Source organism: Bos taurus, chromosome 23 (genome assembly GCF_002263795.3).
Source record: "Bos taurus isolate L1 Dominette 01449 registration number 42190680 breed Hereford chromosome 23, ARS-UCD2.0, whole genome shotgun sequence".
NCBI lineage: Eukaryota > Metazoa > Chordata > Mammalia > Artiodactyla > Bovidae > Bos > Bos taurus.
Genome location: NC_037350.1, coordinates 16,513,241 through 16,532,505, shown reverse-complemented (window position 1 = coordinate 16,532,505; position 19,265 = coordinate 16,513,241). Strand labels below are relative to the sequence as shown.

At 41.1% G+C, this 19,265-nt stretch overlaps 1 protein-coding gene across 1 annotated transcript; it reads right to left on the bottom strand.

Annotated features, from left to right (window-relative positions):
* Positions 1-12,922: 12,922 nt before the first annotated feature.
* On the bottom strand, positions 12,923-19,265 carry RPL7L1 (ribosomal protein L7 like 1). Its single transcript, NM_001206301.1, is given in 7 exon segments — positions 12,923-14,340; positions 14,753-14,967; positions 15,100-15,209; positions 15,711-15,848; positions 17,358-17,521; positions 18,545-18,653; positions 19,242-19,265. Coding segments are annotated over 6 exon segments (744 nt in total). The 5' UTR covers positions 19,256-19,265; the 3' UTR covers positions 12,923-14,340; positions 14,753-14,758.

Genomic DNA, 19,265 nt, shown 5'->3' with positions numbered 1-19,265 from the left:
CTCTGCTTTTCAATATGCTATCTAGGTTAGGTGTCTCAATTATGGTTTTCTCAGTATATGCCCAGTATATATAATGGGTATATGTATATATATGTATACTGAGGCATATATATATATATGCCTCAGTATATATAGTGGGGTTGTTGGGTCATATGGTAGTTCTATTTCCAGTTTTTTAAAGAAATCTTCATACCGTTCTCCGTGGTGTCTGTGTCAATTTTCATTCCCAACAACAGTGCAAGAGGGTTCCCTTTTCTCTACATCCTCTCCAGCATTTGCTGTTTGTAGATTTTTTAATGATGGCCATTCTTACAGGTGTGAGGTGATTGTAGCTTTGATTTGCGTTTCTCTAATAATGAGCAATGTTGAGCATCTTTTCATGTGTTTGTTGGCCATCTTTATGTGTTCTTTGGAGAAATGTCTGTTAGGTCTTGCGTCCATTTTTTTGTTTGTTTTTCTGGTATTGAGCTGCATGAGCTGCTTGTATATTTTGGAAACTGACCCTTTGTCAGTTGTTTTGTTTGCAATTATTTTCTCTCATTCTGAGGGTTGTCTTTTAATCTTGTTTATTGTTTCCTTTGCTGTGCAGAAACTTTTTCGTTTAAGTCACATTTGTTTACTTTTGTTTTTATTTCCACTACTCTAGGAGGTGAGTCAAAGAGGATCTTGCTGTGATGTATGTCGATGTATCTCAAAGAGTGTACTTCCTATGTTTTCCTCTGAGGCTTTTTGCCAACTGAACTTTGGTGGTGGCAGCCTGTACCACAAAGGCCTTTCCTTTCTTAGACTGTTTTTGGGGAATAAACTTTGTGAGTCTTGCTTAGGTGGCATCTTGTGGGAAATGCCTCCTGCATCTTACTGGTTTGAGGCACTATTAAGATACCTCTCATGAATGGCCAGATGATGGAGCCTTTAAATTGGAGAAACTCTAAACTGGTAAAATTTTAGAGAGCTCTCATTATAAACAGCTGTTTTATTGGTATCTGTGAGGAGAAAGGAAGGTGGGGAAAAAATATGATGGTTAACCTAAGAACTCCCTTAGTTTAAAACAAACAAGATTTGGGAAGCTTTATTGTGGTCTCTTCTTCCCCTCAGTGGGTCTTATAGATGATAATAAAAACACTGGAATAATTAATTAGGTTGATTAACAGGAAAACAAGAAAAAACTGAAGGGAAAGTCTACAGACTTCCCCCCAACAAGGTGGAGATTTTAAGGTGACTGGTCCCAAATGGAGAAAGAAATCCTTAGATGGTTACTCGAAAGTGGGATAAATAAAACAGGCGTTAATAGGATTAAATCAAAGATTTGATAAAACACTACCTAAGGTTGGATGGGCCAAAGGGACCCCCTAGTGGTCTCCAACTTTAAAGGGTACCAAACAAGTCCTCTCTATTTACCCCAGTTAAAACATGTATTTAAAGAGCTGGGAAAAAATACACCGAGATACTTGACCAACAATTATTTGGGGCGACAGGCTAATCAATCAAGTTAAAAGATTGACAAAAGGGCCTGAATCCCTTGGCTTGACTGGGGACTCCAGAGCCCCAGTATAAAAATACAAAGTAGGTAAAATGGTCTGGGAAAATAGAGTTCTAGAATTCCTTGTAAGACCAAAACATGTTCTTTGGGTCCTAATGAAAACTAAAGTTAAAGGTATAAAAGTTGATAGAATTGAGATGAAAGTTAATAAGAAGTATTTATTTAAATAGGCCTTATATTCGATAGTTACATCTCTTTTGCTTAATTATATTGTGGAGTAGACATGTTTTGCTGGGGAATGCTTCCCTTGCTTGATATTATAAGAAGGGGCATATATATCTATGCCTCAGGAAATATGAAACATACTAAAGGAAATCTTAGGCTTATCTGAGCCCATACCATATAAAGTAAGAACCTGAGAATTCATATTCAGGAGTTAATAAGAGATTTTGCTCTGGGCCTAACCTGTGCACTCAAAAAGAGAGCCTTTCTTGAATGCCTTCTGTGAGTTTTTGTTATTTTACTTGCTAAGTTAAGTCCAACTCTTTGCAACCCCATGGGCTGTAGCCTGCTGGTCTCTTCTGTCCATGGGATTTACCAGGCAGTGGGTTGCCATTTCCTTCTCCAGGGGATCTTCCCCACCCAGGGATGGAACCTGTGTCTCTTGTATTTGCAGGTGGATTCTCTGAGCCACCAGAGAAGTTTTTGAAGGCATGATAAATTAAACCCGAAACTTTCAGAACACAGGACTCTGAAATTTAGAAATCTTTTCAAATCAATCTTTTAATATAATTTAGGTGACTAAAAAGTTCTTGGAAATTTATTTTTTTATTTTTTTGGAAATTTAAAAGTTTTTGTCTCACAAGTCTTGATAAATCAGAAATGTAAACACAAGCCACAAGAACCTGAAACTGAGCCTAATTGACTCAGAAAGAACCTGAAACCAAGGAAGAAAAAAGGAAAAGGTGGCCTTTTAAAACTTAAACAGTTGGAAAGGCACCCTCCACCAAAATCTAATTCATAGCCTCCTTAAGGGTTTATCAAGATCAAATACAAATCTTAAAAGTCTTTTCCACAAGCAATAAAGCCTTTGTCATCTTAGCAAGCAAATTGAATTTATTCCAACTTACTTATGAACTAGTAAGCTTATATTGTAACTGATTCATAACTAAGTTTTAAAGTGAAGCTATGAGATCTCTAGTTTTGTCTATGTGTCCATGTGTACATTAATAAGAGACATGAGATGTCTACCTCTAGGAAATATTAAAATTAAATTTTAAAAAGAGCTCTATATAATTGACTTAAAAGTAAGATGTTACAAACTAAATATTTCTGAATATGAAAGAAACTGGCCAGAATGAATTTCAGGTTTACATGATCTAAGAAATATTCAATATTAATGTCTCATTAAAAAATGTTTTTATTGACATATCATTACTTATAATGTGTTAGTTTCAGGTGTTAGTCCAGCACAGTGGTTCAGTTTATATACATATATATGCACACATACAAATATATATATTTTTTTCTTTCTCAGACTTTTCCTATAAGGGAAAAGAAAATATTGAGTATAGTTCTCTGTGCTATACAGTAGGTCCTCTTTGGTTATCTATTTTATGTATAGTATAAAATCTGGTATTAAAAGTAGCTTAAGCTTGCTAGCTTAATCAATATAGACGTGTCTTTATTGTACCTAGGTTTACTGAAGGTCAATATATTCATGCTGTTTCTGTTATGGTTTGCCAACAGCACATTTACTTGGTATGGCAGTATTTTTATAAGTTGTAAAATGTAACTGATGAGAGTTTCAGGTGAACTCTTTTAGTAGTAATTATATCTTGGGTATGTCTATCTAAAAGTTTCTCCAGAGTTTTGGTAACTTGAGTTTTGTTAAGTTAAATGAGGAGAATGTTTTGAATGTCCACATTATTTCAAATAAGAAAATGCTGATACATTAATTGCTAAACAGTTCTACATTTAACCACTTTTCTTAGGAGAAGAAAACTAAGTGTTTATTAGAAACATATCTTGTACCACATTGAGGAAAGAAATCATGATATATGTTTCTAGAGGTTTGGGAATATTCCAGTCAGGGAAGGCTGATGTGACAGTTTATAATTACTTGCTGCTTGTTGGTTTTTGCTAGAGATTAAGGGTTGTTTTAAAAAAATATTTATTATTTATTTGGATAACCCAGGTCTTCGTTGGGACATGTGGGATCTAGTTCCCTGACCAGGGATAGAACTCTGGTGGATGCAGTCTTAGCCACTGGACCACCAGGGAAATCCCAAGATTAAGGTTTATAATGGTTAAAATTGTCGTATATAATTAGAACTACTAAAGATAATAAGGGAACTATTTCAGTATGCAAGGGAAATAGGATATGTGTTTTCAGCAAAAGAAGGTATGAGGAATGGAAATACATTTTATTAAGGGGAAAGAATGATTCCCTAAAGCTGGTTATTTCTGGATTTAAAAAATGGACAAATTAATACGAATATAAAAAGTTGTAGAAAATTTGTTAAAAAAAAAAAAGGAGCCATGAAAAAGTTTGTACATGGGCAGGCTCAGATTAGATAAATTTAATTAGGTAAATGGATAATGTTATTAAAAGTAGGCTGGTGCAAGCTTGGATTTGATTTAGTCTGTTAAGAGAATGAAGTTTTCTTGATATACTGCTTTTGGTAACAGATTGTGTGAAGTTTTTTAAGTGATCTGTTTTTTGTTGCTTTTAAAAAATTTTTTTTGTCACTTCGGTTAAGCGAGTATTGTTTTACAGTGACCTATGATCCTGTTTGAAACAGTTAGTTGCTCAATTGTGTTTGATTCTTTGCAACCCCGTGGATGGTAGCCCTCCAGGCTCCTCTGTCCATGGGATTCTCCAGGCCAGAATACTGGAAGGGTAGACATTCCCTTCTCCAGGGGATTCCTAATCCAGGGATCTGGGTCTCCTGAATTGGCAGGCAGATTCTTTACTGTCTGAGCCACCAGGGAAGCCTGTAATCCTATTTGACCAAGTGATAATATTTTTGACAAATTTCCCAGATATCAAACTTTAAGGTTCATTTGACCTCTGGTTAAGTCTGGGATATTTCAGATGAACTACAATGTAAGGCATCTTAATTAGCCTATTAGGCTAATTAGGCTTCTTTGATATGTTCAATTACTTGAGAAACATTGTCAAATGATTGGAGATGAACCCTAGGTTATATTATATAGATAAATGTTACAGATATTCTAAATTTTATATGAAATTTCTAAAATTCTGATACGCTTTGGTATAATGTTATTAGTCATAATTCTAGTTATTATCTTAAAATGTTATGTCACAGAAATATCCAAGTTTCTTGCCAGCTGCATTGCAATCAGATCTTTAACCATGCCATTTAAGTCTTATCATTTGTTGACAGTTTTACTCTGATGCTTCTATAAAATAAAAATCTTTTTAAAAATTCATAAAAAGGAATTTTGACAAATGTAAGTTCTGATAACTTTTAGATCATACCACTGAACTGGGTAAGAAATTATAAAACTCTAATGGAAAACCTGAGTACTTCATCCAGATCATCAGAAATTAATTACATAGGACTGAATGAACTGGTAAATAAACATTTATAATTTTATGACTTTTTCTGCAAAATACTGGTTTTAAATCTTTATTTTCCAGAAAAACATTTCCTCCGATGTTGATAAAATATACCTTTATAAAAATGAAACATTTGTCTTTTTCTCTATACCTAATGCTCTCAGAATTTGGCTTCTCCAGCTAGGTCTCCTATGGACTTGATGGCTTATTACAGCCAAATTAAAGTAGTTATAGGCTTCCCTGGTGGCTCAGATGGTAAAGAATCTGCTTGCAATGCAGGAGACCTGGGTTCAATCTCTGGGTCAGGAAGATCCCCTGGAGAAAGGAATGGCTACCCACTCCAGTATTCTTGCCTGGACAGTTCCATGGACAAAGAAGCCTGGCGGACAACATTTCATGGGTCACAATAAGTCGGACATGACTGAGTGACTAACATGTTCACTTTCATACTAATCATTGTTTTAGTTTGTTCTTTGTTTTCAGATTGTTTATGGTTTGTGTCTCTCTCTGTTGTACTATGATCTTATTAATGTTACTAGCTCTATTATTTATCCCAGCTAGTTTATAAGATTGTCTCTTGCATTACTCAATGTGTAACCAGGTCTCTAACAAAATTAATGATGGCTAAACATCTCAAGGAAATAGATCAATGATTGTAATAGTGTGATTCTAGATATGGGAAGAAGCAACAGTGAAAAACCTTTCCTCGATCATAATAGACTAGTAAGACAAGGGAGCCAGAGAATTTTAGATATCAACAGGGCCTGCTCCAAGAAAACTTCTCAATACATTGAGTAGCTTATCAACAGAATCTTTGCCTGATCTAGGAATGAGCCTTCCTAGCACCATGGGACCATATTGGTTGTGAAATGTCACCCAAATGTTGGTCGAATTTTATTACTAAGGGGAAGCACTGTGGATGAAAAATGTTGCCTGCCATATCAACAAACAAAAGGGGCTGTAGCCAGCAGACCATCAGCTACTACAGCTGCCCCTGAGGATGAGCCCTGAGGGAACTCAGGAGAGACAGGTGGGCTGCCTGCTACCAGGCCCGCAGCCGCTATACCCACCTGGGTGCACCCTGAGGGAACTCGGGATGGGAAAGAACAGGATGCTGGTCCTGGATAGGTCAGGTACATATCAAAGGAATGGTTTCAGTAAGCCTGGACTCTTGCATCTTCCCATACATAGAAAAGTATTAAATTCGTTAAATTGAGATGTTTGGATTTTCTTTAATTAACTAATCTTTTGATGTTCTGACTACCTGATTTTTATTGCAAAACTCCTGAATATCCTGGCTCCTTCCTTTCCTCTTTGGAGCAGTCCCTCGGAGCTGTCTGAGAGGCTGCTTCCCAGGCTTGATTGCTCAGAATGTTCACCAAATAAAACATAATTCTCCAATTTAAAGTTGTGTGTTTTTCTGAGACCTGGAGGGAAGGACCATGTCCCACGTAGACTCAGACCTTGGGTGCTGGCCACTCGGCTCTTCCTTGTGCTTCACCCCTACCTATCAGCTGGACTCACGCCTCCTGGGAGCATCACTGCAGTGGTTTTGCATTTGTATCTCTGGACTGGGAGCCTCCATTTAAAAAACTATCTTTTTAGATTCTGTTTCAGTCCTTATATAAATTGAAACAAATATCATAATGTTACTACTTGCAGTGCATAGATATGTTTTCATTTTTTAATGCTACTTAGGAAACACTTGCTAACATCTGCTGGATCATGGAAAAAGCAAGAGACTTCCAGAAAAACATCTATTTCTGTTTTATTGACTATGCCAAAGCCTTTGACTGTGTGGATCACAATCAACTGTGGAAAATTCTGAAAGAGATGGGAATACCAGACCACCTGACCTGCCTCTTGAGAAACCTATATGCAGGTCAGGAAGCAACAGTTAGAACTGGACATGGAACAACAGACTGGTTCCAAATAGGAAAAGGAGTACGTCAAGGCTGTTTATTGTCACCCTGCTTATTTAACTTCTATGCAGAGTACATCATGAGAAACGCTGGGCTGGAAGAAGCACAAGCTGGAATCAAGATTGCTGGGAGAAATATATCAATAACCTCAGATATGCAGATGACACCACCCTTATGGCAGAAAGTGAGTGAAGAAGAACTAAAAAGCCTCTTGATGAAAGTGAAAGAGGAGAGTGAAAAAGTTGGCTTAAAGCTCAACATTCAGAAAACAAAGATCATGGCATCTGGTCCCATCACTTCATGGGAAATAGATGGGGAAACAGTGGAAACAGTGTCAGACTTTATTTTTGGGGGGCTCCAAAATCACTGCAGATGGTGATTGCAGCCATGAAATTAAAAGATGCTTACTCCTTGGAAGGAAAGTTATGACCAACCTAAACAGCATATTCAAAAGCAGAGACATTACTTTGCCAACAAAGGTCCATCTAGTCAAGCCTATGGTTTTTCCAGTAGTCATGTATGGATGTGAGAGTTGGACTGTGAAGAAAGCTGAGCACTGAAGAATTGATGCTTTTGAACTGTGGTGCTGGAGAAGACTCTTGAGAGTCCCTTGGACTGCAAGGAGATCTAACTGGTCCATTCTAAAGGAGATCAGTCTTGGGTGTTCATTGGAAGGACTGATGCTAAAGCTAAAACTCCAATAATTTGGCCACCTCATGCGAAGAGTTGACTCATTGTTAAAGACTCTGATGCTGGGAGGGATTGGGGGCAGGAGGAGAAGGGGACGACAGAGGATGAGATGGCTGGATGGCATCACCGACTCGATGGACGTGAGTTTGAGTGAACTCCGGGAGTTGGTGATGGACAGGGAGGCCTGGCGTGCTGCGATTCATGGGGTCGCAAAGAGTCGGACACGACTGAGCGACTGAACTGAACTGAGGGAACACTAAATGGTTCTGACCCACTGGGAATGCTTTCTTAGGAGTTTAGACGTCAGTGTTTATCTCCTGGTTTAGTTTATACTGGTGGTTGTGGAAGTGAATTTGGGATCCAAGTGGCATTTTGATTTCAGATAACCATTCTCCAGATAAGCAGTGAAAAAAAAGGTCTGATGAGAAAACCGGGCCCTGGAATGACAATGAATGAACTCTCAAAGCATAAAAAGAGCCAGTCAACAACACGCCCTAGAACCCTAGGCTCTGGAACCAGCTGGGTCAGGCAAGGGGCCAGAGGATTGAGAGCTGAGGCAAAGCTCTACCTACCTTCTAAAGTCAGTCTCCTTAAATCAGCTACTGGCTCACTGTACCTGCTCTTGCTTCCTGAAACTAGGTTTTTTTGTTCTACCTACACCTAGAACATATCCGGTTCATGACTCACGAACCCATATTAGCACACTTTAAAAGGACTAGCTTTTCCCAGAAATAAGGATAGTGCCACAGTCTGTTCAGGGAATGGTATATATTATGGTATACAACACAGAAGAGCGTAAGTTTTTAAACCTCCTTTATAATAATACTCAACCATGAGAGGCAGACAGGCAAGACTATATTAGTTCCGTTTTACAGGCAAAAGTAGGAACATTCCTGTATTTAGCATAAGATCTGGGCTATAAACCCTGGGCTTCCACATTCACAACTGCTCTTTTCTCATGACTTTGATACATCATTTTATTTATTTATTTTTGTATTTAGAATGTATTTATTAGCTAATCAATGATAACACTCATTGAGAACAACACAGGATTAAGAATAGCTGTTGGAATCACACTTTTGAAGTATAAGGTTACAGTCTTCAGATGTCTTCTGAGCAAAAAATCTTTTAAAAAATGAATGTTATAGTCTAGCAACATTTTCAATAATTTTTTCACTTCCTTATTTGTAAAACTCGAGTGGTCTTATTCTTTTTTTTTTAATTTTATTTTATTTTTAAACTTTACAATATTGTATTAGTTTTGCCAAATATCGAAATGAATCCGCCACAGGTATACCTGTGTTCCCCATCCTGAACCCTTGATACATCATTTTAAATAAATCTGACTTCACTGTGCTTTACAGTATGAGTAACATCTATTCCTGGCAGGTTAACTCTTGAGCCAATTAACAAATAAAATTCATATTTTATGGCAAGAGAAGAAAAATTTTAACCAAAAAATCTCTGCCCTTTCGCCTCCTCTCTCCCTGCACTGTGCATTATGTACCTGCATTTTGCATCAAAGCCTTCCCTGTTGGTCGAAACCTTCCCCATCAGTCGCAATTGCCACTCAACAGTAAAGAGCAACATTCTTCTAAAGCAACTCCTTAAAGGTAATATTTCTTCTTGGTAAGAGGTTACATGGTGCTCAGATCGGGACTATGTACATTGTCAACAATATGTCATTTAATATACAGCCCTGTATCTCAAAAACTTATATAACTTCTTACGGGCATAATAGTTCTCAGAGCTTTCTGAGATGCTCTTTCTGGATTATAATTCTCAAATTTGGCTCAAAAGCTTAAGTTTCTTTTTTAGATCTATTTTTCATTTCATTAATATATGCTTGGTGTAGGCTATCAGAGATTCCTGCCAGAGGCTACCTGGGGTCCACTCAGAACCAGCGCTTCGTACTGGCATGGGCCCATTGAGCCCCACCAGCTTCTCAACACTCCTCAGTTCTTGATAAGTTCTCCTGATACTCAAATTTCATTGTCTGGGTGTTGATCCTAAAATTTTTATTTGAGCTGGTTTTAAGACTTGCTGTCTTTGGGGCACTGGTGCATTTCCTAGGAACTTAGGGGTTCTGGGCAAGAGGACCAGGGAAACGTGTGGCTGGGTTTTTGTCAAATTTGGCTTAAATTGAAAAAAAAAAATGAGTTGATACATGGTCTGAATAAAATTTTACTAGTGAAATCAGAGACTGAATTTCTCATCTCCAAAGAATAAAGGGACATTTTACTCCTTCCAGTTACAAGTTACTCTTAGATGACAGAGGATCTCCCAGAAGTGTCGTAGGATCAGTTTTCATGACCTGTAGCCGTCCCATAAGGAAACCCCACTGTGATCATCAAGTAAGTACTGCTTATCTGGGGGCATGACAGAGGCTGATTGCCTGGTGCTTCAAGCACTCATGACGGTGTCAATGAGAGAAACTGAGCCAGGAATTCCCTGATGGTCCAGTGGTTGGGACTTGGCGCTTTCACTGAGCTCCAGCAAACTGTGTGGTGAGGTATCTCCAGATCTTGGTAACTAGAAATTAAACCAAATTAAATTACGAGAATTCATTTGCTATCCAGGTCATTTCAAATAGGATGAAATACCAGAACATTAATTGTTGGAGAGGTCTGTTCTTAAGAGAGGAAAACTAACACACAAGTTTGTCAATCAGGAAATGCTGATCTCACAGCAGTTTACAATTACTTGCTTCTTTGTTTTCACTGGAGATTTTGAGTGTGTGTGTGTGTGGCCATACCATGCACGTCAGGTGGATCTGAGTTCTCTAACTAGTGATCAAACCTGTGTCCCCTGCAGTGGAAGCTCAGAGTCAACCACTGGATCACCAAGGAAATCCTAAAATTTTAAGGTTTTAAGGTTAAGAGTTATAAAGGAGACATTTCAGGATGCAAGGAAGGTAGGATGTGTGTTTTCAACAAAGAAAAGTATAAGGAATGAAAATGCATTTTGTTAAAGGGAAAAAAAAGGTGGTGTCCTAGAGCTGGTAGTTTTTTTACAGATAGAGAAATTCATGGAGGTTTGTTAAAAAGGACATTGTGAGAGTTTTGTGCACGGTCAAGACTGGCTAAGACTGAACTTAATTAAGAAAAAGTTTTAAAGTGGTACAAAACCTGAATTTGGCCTTCTAAGAGGACAGATTTTTCTTAAAATACTGAGCTGCTTTTGTCAGTAGATTATGAGTTTGTGTTTGAGTGGCCTGACTTTGCCATTGAGGTCTTTCGCTGTTGCTTTGGTCAGGTGAATGGGAATTCACAGTGACCTGTGATTCTATTTGACCAAGTGTTGTTGTTTTTTTTTGACCAAGTGTTTTAAAACTTTTGATACTTTTGACCTTTCCAAAGATCAAATTCTAAGTGAAGTTTGTTTGACCTCTCTAGCTAACTTTGAGGTTTTCCTAATTGTCCCTGGAGCACCTCAAAATACTTATTTTCTTCCCATTTCAGAGGAATATTAAACTGATTAGACTTATTTGGTATGTTAAGTGAGAAGCATTGTTAAACAAGTGGTGATAAAACTTCTTGGGTTGTGTCCTATGGGTAAACATTTTTAATAGATATATACTAGAAATTATAAGGAACTTGTAAAATTCTTGTGTGACCTGGTGATATCATAGATTAGTGTATATCACAGCAGTCAGTAATCAAGTTGCTTGTAATTACATTTCAATTGCAATGTAATCAAAGTCTTTAACCTTGACTTTTAAAGTTTTTGTCATATATAGCTAACAATATGGTCAGTTAACCACTTATTTAGTAGAAATGAGGGTAATTTTACAAAGAAAAAGATTGTTCTCAGTGAACATTCTAGTTTTGTTAATTGAAGTATTTACTAAGACTCACTTCCCAGATAGCTCCTTGTAAGTTTAGTTATTAAAAAGACACTGTTTCTGAAGTCTATCACCATAATCTAACTTTGGGGTTTTTTGTTTGTGTGCGTTTGTTTGGGGTATAGTTGCTTTACAACAGTAATCCAACCTTGGATGAAGACTGGATTCACCATCACCTGCAACCAGGATATTATTCATACTGGAAAAGACATGGGATAAAGGATTCCTTAAAGCCATGTTAGAAGGCCTTTCCTGAATGAACTGAAACTCTTGTTTTGACACCTGACGTTAAGACCAGCACTACCAGACCATGGTGAGAAGACATCTGAAATAAGACAGCTGACCCAAGATTGTATACTATTTTGACAATTGCTCTTAGTTTTGCTTAGGAATCAAATGTATTTCTTGGGCTCAAACACATCCAAGTTTCAAAACCCAATTATTTTAAGACAGTCTAGCACTGCGCAAGCTGTTACACTGCCAATATCACTGAGACCCTTTCACCAGCCAATTAACGATGCCTCTCCTGCCATGCTGTTGTTGCGTAGTCACTAAGTTGTGTCCGACTCTGCGACCATGTGGACTGTAGCTCGCCAGGCTCCTCTGTCCAGGGGACTTTTCAGGCAAGAATACTGGAGTGGGCTGTTGTTTTCTTCAATGGGGGGATGCATTGGCAGGCAGATTCTTTACCGCTGAGCCACCAGGGAAGCCCTAACAGTTGTGGCACATAGGCTTAGTTGCTCCATGGCATGTGGGGTCTTCCCAGACCAGGGGTTGAATCCGTCTCCTGCAGTGGCAGGTGGATTCTTTCCGCAATACATAATCCTTTATATTAGTGGCTGGTATATCCTACTAGGACCCAGGAAATTTTTGGTACACTTTATGACCTCAGCTCTCCCCAGGCTGGTTAGGGGGATGCACGGTCACGTTTTCCCTGGGCTCCAGGATGCTCACAGGCAGCCCGAGGACAGGCCCTGCAGCTGTCCGTCTGCCTTCAGTGCAGGACGCTGGCTTCTGTCTTCCAGTGACAGAACCATCTGGCCATGGTATTTGTTCCCTCATCTTAAGACCCATGAAGAGGCAAATTTCTGATCTGACGTTCAGATGTTTGAATGACTTGAAACTAGATCACATCTGTAGTTTTCTATAAAATAATGGACATACAAGGAAAATTAGCTCAAGTCCCTTATTGGACAATATAGAATTGACTGTCAGTCCCTGACGAACGTTCTGCTAGCGTAACCCCGAGAGAACCGGGCAATCAGGACCTGGCATCAAGGGGCCTGATGGCCCTGCAGCAGGCAAGCAGCCATCCCTGCTTTGAGGGACCCAACACTTGGTCACCTAACACTTTCTGTCAAAAGATTAAAGATCAACAGAGGGAAACTGTGAAGTATATACCTTTCGGCAAGACTTTTAAGTGTTTTATTTGGCTGAGCCAGATCTTCTACATGGGATCTTCCATCTTTGCAGCATGCAAGCAAACTTAAGACATTTGGGATCTAGTTCCCTGACTAGGGATTGAACCCTGGCCCCCTGCATTGAAAGCGGAGTTTTAGCCACTGGACTAAGGAAATCTCCAAAACAAGAAACCTTCTCTGTGGCCTTCTCTCTCCTGCCACTGTGCATTTGTGTCTAGCTGCATTTGTGTCTAGCTGCATTATGCACTGACCAAACTTTCCTCATTGGCAGAAACTTCCACCCCACCATAAAGAGCAATATTCTCCTAAGACAAGCCCTTAGAGGTAACATTCCATCTTGATAAGGGGCCCCATGGCACTCAGGTCTGTATCAGCTGTCAATGTTATTTGATGTACAGCCCTCCTCTCTCAAAAAATTTATGTAACTGTCTTCACTTCTAATGGGCAAAACAGTTCTTAGAGCATTCTGAGATGCTCTGAGTTATGATTCTTAAATTTGGCTTGGATTAAGTTTTCCACTTCTTTTTAGATCGACTGATTACTGGCACAGGGGCTCAGCATTCTACCATATTGTAGGAAACATCCACTTGGCTTGAAAGGGGGAAAAATAAACCCTGGTAAGCTTTGGTCTTCCCACAGGGCACAGAACCAGAGGAGGCTGCAAGATCACAGCCTGTGTGACCAATCCTGATAGCGCAGGACTTCTTCACATAAGGTCCCTGGGTCCCTGAGAAGGATCTACAAATATCCTAAACTTCCAAGAAAAAACCGGAGTGTATGTTTTTCTGGGAAAGGGCCCTTCTCACAGATCCAAGAGCAGGTTAAAATCCTGAGCTAGAGAAAATCACTAAGCCAGCTGCAATGCTAAGACACTGGATATACCCAGAGCCAGCCCGAGAGCGTGCCACACCGTCACTAAAGTTAGAACATGAACTTGCGGGAGAGACAGCCAAGCAGTTTTTGTGTGCTTTCAATTTTAATTTCAAGTTCGAATTTAACTCGATTCTAGCTTCAGGTTCTTCCAAAAACAAGGCCCCAGGAAGCCAAGGTTCAGCATGCTCCTGGGCTTGGTCCACTGCCGTCTGCATTCATAGCTAAGTGTTCAGTCACCAACAGTAACGCCCAGGATGGACGTGACAAAAGAGGACGTCCTCCTCCATGGCATGAGCCTTCTACTGGTTTCAGAGCTGGATGGTGGTCATCACAGAAAACACAAAGAAACTCTTCCTTGGAACTGAGGTGGGATGCAGTGCCTGCTGGGAACATCACCATGTTTCCCCTAGCCCTTTCCTCCAGTTTCTGAAGATATATTCTAGCAGAAAGCAATCTTCCTTGAAGATGCTGAACAATCCCATGAAACAAAAACACAAGCTTCCAGTGCACTGTTTTCAGGTACGCTGAGGAAGAAAAAACAACTTCATTAATACAGACGTACTGGAACCCTAACCTAAGCGTAACCACAACAGTAAAAGTTTTCAAGAACTAAGATTCCTTCAACAGAGGAAGGAATATCCTTTTTGAAATTAGTTTTTTATTCTCTCTCCATCTCCAGCTAAAATGAACATAACAACACAGAAGGTTTTCTGGTCACTCAAGTGTTTTCTATCCTGTAACTCTTGAGATACACACAGCCCCACGTCCTAACCAGGCACTCACTGTTTCAAGTATCTCCATCTGCTACATTTGTGAGTACCAGCCACCTCCCACCCAAAGTTATTCTCATACACTTGTAAATGCAAGATGACCTTTCAGGGGGCAAGGCCTGGCCCACTGAGAGTCCACCAAAGGGCAGTTTCAGCCCCACCTCACCTGGGTTTAATTCAGCTGCCGGATGAGCTCATTGATGCGTTCACCTCGATAGCCTGGTGAGCCCACTTCCTTGAGGAAGCCCACTCTATTCTTGGTAGCGTGACGGGCCACTGAGAGTTGGAAAGGGCGTAGGAACCTTGAGATCGCCAGGAAATTCTTCCCCGGGAAGGCAATTTCATGAATGAGGTCTTCCAAGCAAATGACATCAAACTTCCCTAAGAAACAAGGTTCAGATTTCTGTATCTAGCACTTTTTCAGCACATACCACGAGGCTCTGATATGCCACAGCTCAGCACTCTGGCAAGTTCTGGGGACCCTTTCTGCCGACTCCTCAGACGCTCACTCACCCAGGTGTTCCTCAATAACTGTGTTGTCTGTCAGAGGGATGACCTTGTTCTTGACCTTCGCTTGTCCACGTTTCAAGATGAGTTCCCGAACAGACTTCAGATTTGGAAATCTATGTGAGGCAGAACGAAGCTCAATCACAGTGCCGCCCTGCCCCTGGCAGGCTGCACCACGCTGGCAGAGCAGTCCTGTAGCCTGGCTAAGGAGTCTCCCAACCCCCTTCCCCAGGAGTGTCCTCAACACACGGCAGCTGGGATACTTGGGAAGCATACACCCAAAGGAGGTGGAAAAAACCCACACAGCCCAACTGCTATGTAATTAGAAATTAAAATTTACAGATACAAATCTCTTATCTTACTCAGCCTTAATCTACAGCTGACCAAGCCCTACCACAGCCCTGTTCAAACCGTTATGAGCTGTACCAGTAACCCCTGCTCTACCTGCTCCATGTTCCAAGGTTCTTAAGGCTAGCAGTTGACCCCTGACGACTGTGGTCGTGGCACGATGTTCCCCTGACTCAGCAACAGTGCTGGAGAACAGTACCCTGTGCACCCAATGTTCTCAGCATTCTCCAGTATAATATAATGTGAATTCACACAAAAACCACACTCACCCCCAGGTCACATAAGGTTCCACGATACGAAGCGTCTTTATGGTTTCAGGGGTCACCTTCACAAAGACACCACTGAAAATCTTATTCAGGCGAAGTCTGGCAATGGTCCTTTGCACCAGTGAACTCACCCCATTAATCCTGAAATGAACAGCAAAGTCAGGCTCTGCCCAGCAAGCACCATCAAGTGTGTGCCACTAATGGGCACCCAGAGGGCAGGACAGAGCGTGACTTACAGAGTTAACTGAGTGGGAAGCAGCTATGTAAACACATCACTCACCATGCTATGTGGAGCAACGCCCGAGGCGCTAAAGGGACAGAAATGGTCCCTGGACTTGTAATGGGGAGGGCTGTATTTGTCAAGCTAAGGACAATGGACTTGTGTCTGTGGGTATTAAAAGCTAGAGAAGATTTTAAGTAAAGGAGACGTAACCAGATTTGACAATCACCAAAGAGAGCTTATAAAACAGAAACAAGAAAGTGACACCAAAGTCTGGGAAGTTTAGCTAGACAGCTGATGTGATAGTCCAGGAAAGAGATCATGGGCAATGAAAGCCAACTACACTCTAATTTAAAAAATACAAATAAAAGGCAAAAAGGAGAAGAGATTATGGGCAAGGGCAAGGATAGGAGGCTCACACATGCTTAAAACCCACAGGTTTCTGGCACTTCCCTGGTGGTCCAGTGGCTAAGACTGTGCTCCGGATGCTAGAGGCCCAGGTTCAATCCCCGGTCAGGGAACTAGATCTCACATGCCACAGTGAAGATCGAAGATCCTGTGTGCTCAAACAGACCTGCTGCAGCCAAATAAAAACAAAACCCCACGTTTCTGACTTGGATGACTGGGTATGAAAGGGAGAGCTAACGCTGTATGTGCAGGTAGGAATGGGCAAGGTTATCGCTGAATGTGAAACAGCCCTCCCCAGCACTGACTATGCACCATCTGCTGGACCCTGGTTCAGTTCCTAAGAAACCACCTTGATCCTACACTTGAACTTGCTGCATCTCTGCCTGGAAAGCTGCCCCCCAAACTTTTCATGTGGGCAGGCTGCAGCTTCCTGCTCCAAGTGTCCTAAACCACCACAGATCACACTGTGGCCACTGTGTCCTAACTCCAGCACTTTGCCTTCACAGCAACTAGTGTACTTTCATGTTTGTTTCCTTAATGTCAGTCTCCCTAACATATTTATATATATTTTGGCTGCACCTTGTGGCACGTGGGACTCTTGGTTCCCCACCAGGGATCAAACCTATCCTCCTGCAATGGAGTGTAGAGTCGTAACCACTGGACCACCAGCAAAGTCCCAATCTCCGAATCTTTTTTAATGTGACTAACTTTAGTAGAAGTCTGTATTGAATTTGTTACAGTATTGCTTCTGTTTTATGTTTTGCTTTTTTGGCTACAAAGGCAGGTGGGATCTTAGTTCCACTGATCAAACCCACAGCCCCTGCATTGGAAGGTGAAGTCTTAACCACTGGACCTCCAGGAAAGTCCTCCAGTCTCCCTAATTTTGAAGACAAAATCTGTTTTGCTTAGCCCAGAATTCCTAGCACAGCTTGCCTTAAGGGCTTAAATCTCATCTCCCTAAAAAGGGCCTAAAGCTGAACCAACAGTGTCCCCAGCCTCATGGAATCCCCCAAGTTCCCTACCTTTCAATGCGGACAACAAAGGCCAAGGAATGTTTGTCTGGCACTTCCAAGCCATGAGGTTTCACTGTTAGCCGTCTGAGTCGCACTCTGTCCCGTAGCTGCCGCCAGGAATCATGTACAAACCATTCTAGTCGCTTAAACTTGACTTGTTTTCCTTTCCTCTGCTACAGAGAAGGTAGACCACCATCACCATTTTTTGGCCTCTGTAGTCATCTTTTTCTTTCACAATGCTAATTCACTAGTCACTATTCACAGAGCTTATTTCCCCTATCCTCTGGAAGGGGGCACAAACAAACATCCTGCTTTTATTTTTTTTTAATTTATTTTTACTTATTTTCTGGCTACATTTCAGCATGCAGGATCTTAGTTCCCTAACCAGGGATTGAACCCGTGCCCCCTGGGATAGAAGAGAGAATTCTTAGCCACTGGAATGCTAGGAAGTCCCCTCTATTCTTATATAATTTAAAAACAAGATTGACGAGAAAGAAGTGAAGCTGAGAAGCCGTGGGAACTATTGGGAAAAGTCCCCGATAAACAAACAAAAAACCCAATGTACATGCTGTCAGCCCATGAACAGAGGAGCCTGGTAGGCTGTAGTCCTTGGGGTCCCTAAGAGTCGGACACGACTGAGCGACTTCACTTTCACTTTTCACTTCCATGCACTGGAGAAGGAAATGGCAACCCACTCTAGTGTTCTTGCCTGGAGAATCCCAGGGACGGCAAAGCCTGGTGGGCTGCCGTCTATGGGGTCACACAGAGTTGGACGAGACTGAAGGGACTTAGCAGCAGCAGCAGCAATGTTTACCATCAAGTGTTTAGGGATCCTAACACTGTGTTAGGCATCATAAACTGCCTCCAAAATGTATTTCTCCAAAATCATGTAGCAAATAGCAAAAATTGTACAAAACTGGTACATTAAAAATCTTCCAGGTACAAATTCGGGTCTCTCAAATCACTTGGTATGAATCCGGAACTCTGCAATTACTTTCTTCCTCAACAACTCAAATCCAGTACTTTGCCCGTGGAAAGTGTTTGATACATTTTTTGCTAAACAAAGACAAGAAACCAGTATCAGGTATAACCCAACCGATGGGGGAAGGGGCCATCGGTACCAAGCCTAGTTCAACACGTGCTGGATACAACTCAAACACAAACTCTAATTCCCTCCACCTGGTTCCCACCATTACCTCCTTCTTTTGCAAAAGCGCCTGTTTTGCCTGGGTGGCTTTGAGGGCCTGATACGCCTTCCTCTTTTTCAAGAGATTCTCTGGAACCAAAGGGATCTTTCTTCTTGGCCTGATACAGAAAATGGAGACCAGCGATAGTACTTAAGAAACAAATATGCACCAAATTTCCAAAAGATATCCCGGGCCTAGGGAAACACTATCTTCAAATTCGTAAGGGCTATGGCCCTTCCGAAATCTGTGGTTTCTAACACTAGCCCTCAAAATGGACCCCTCATATTTCCTAAGATCCAAAGACTTAAGTCACGAAGCCCACAGGCACTGGTCCTCATATACGTCAACAGAGCTAATGCTGCCACAGCTTTATAGACACTATCAGCGATGAGATTCCGCCCCGTGGAGTTGGGTCGCGTGCAGACCCAGCTACAGTGGTAACACTTAAGCACAGTTGGGGGAACCCAGCCTGCTCTCAGCTCGCTGCCCGAAAGTCAATCCTCGCCCGCCTGAGATGACCCGAGCTCCGCGGCGGCCCCCTTCGCCCACCCACACCAACCCGTACGGCGCCTCACTCCTCTTTCTGTAATCTGGACTTCTTTCAGTCCACAAGTACCCTTATTTTCCCCCAGCGAGAAATAAACACCGTGGATGGTACCGGATGCTCAAGAAGCCACGCCAGAGATACACCTCCCCAAACACTTACTCTTCCTCCGCCATTTTTCCAACG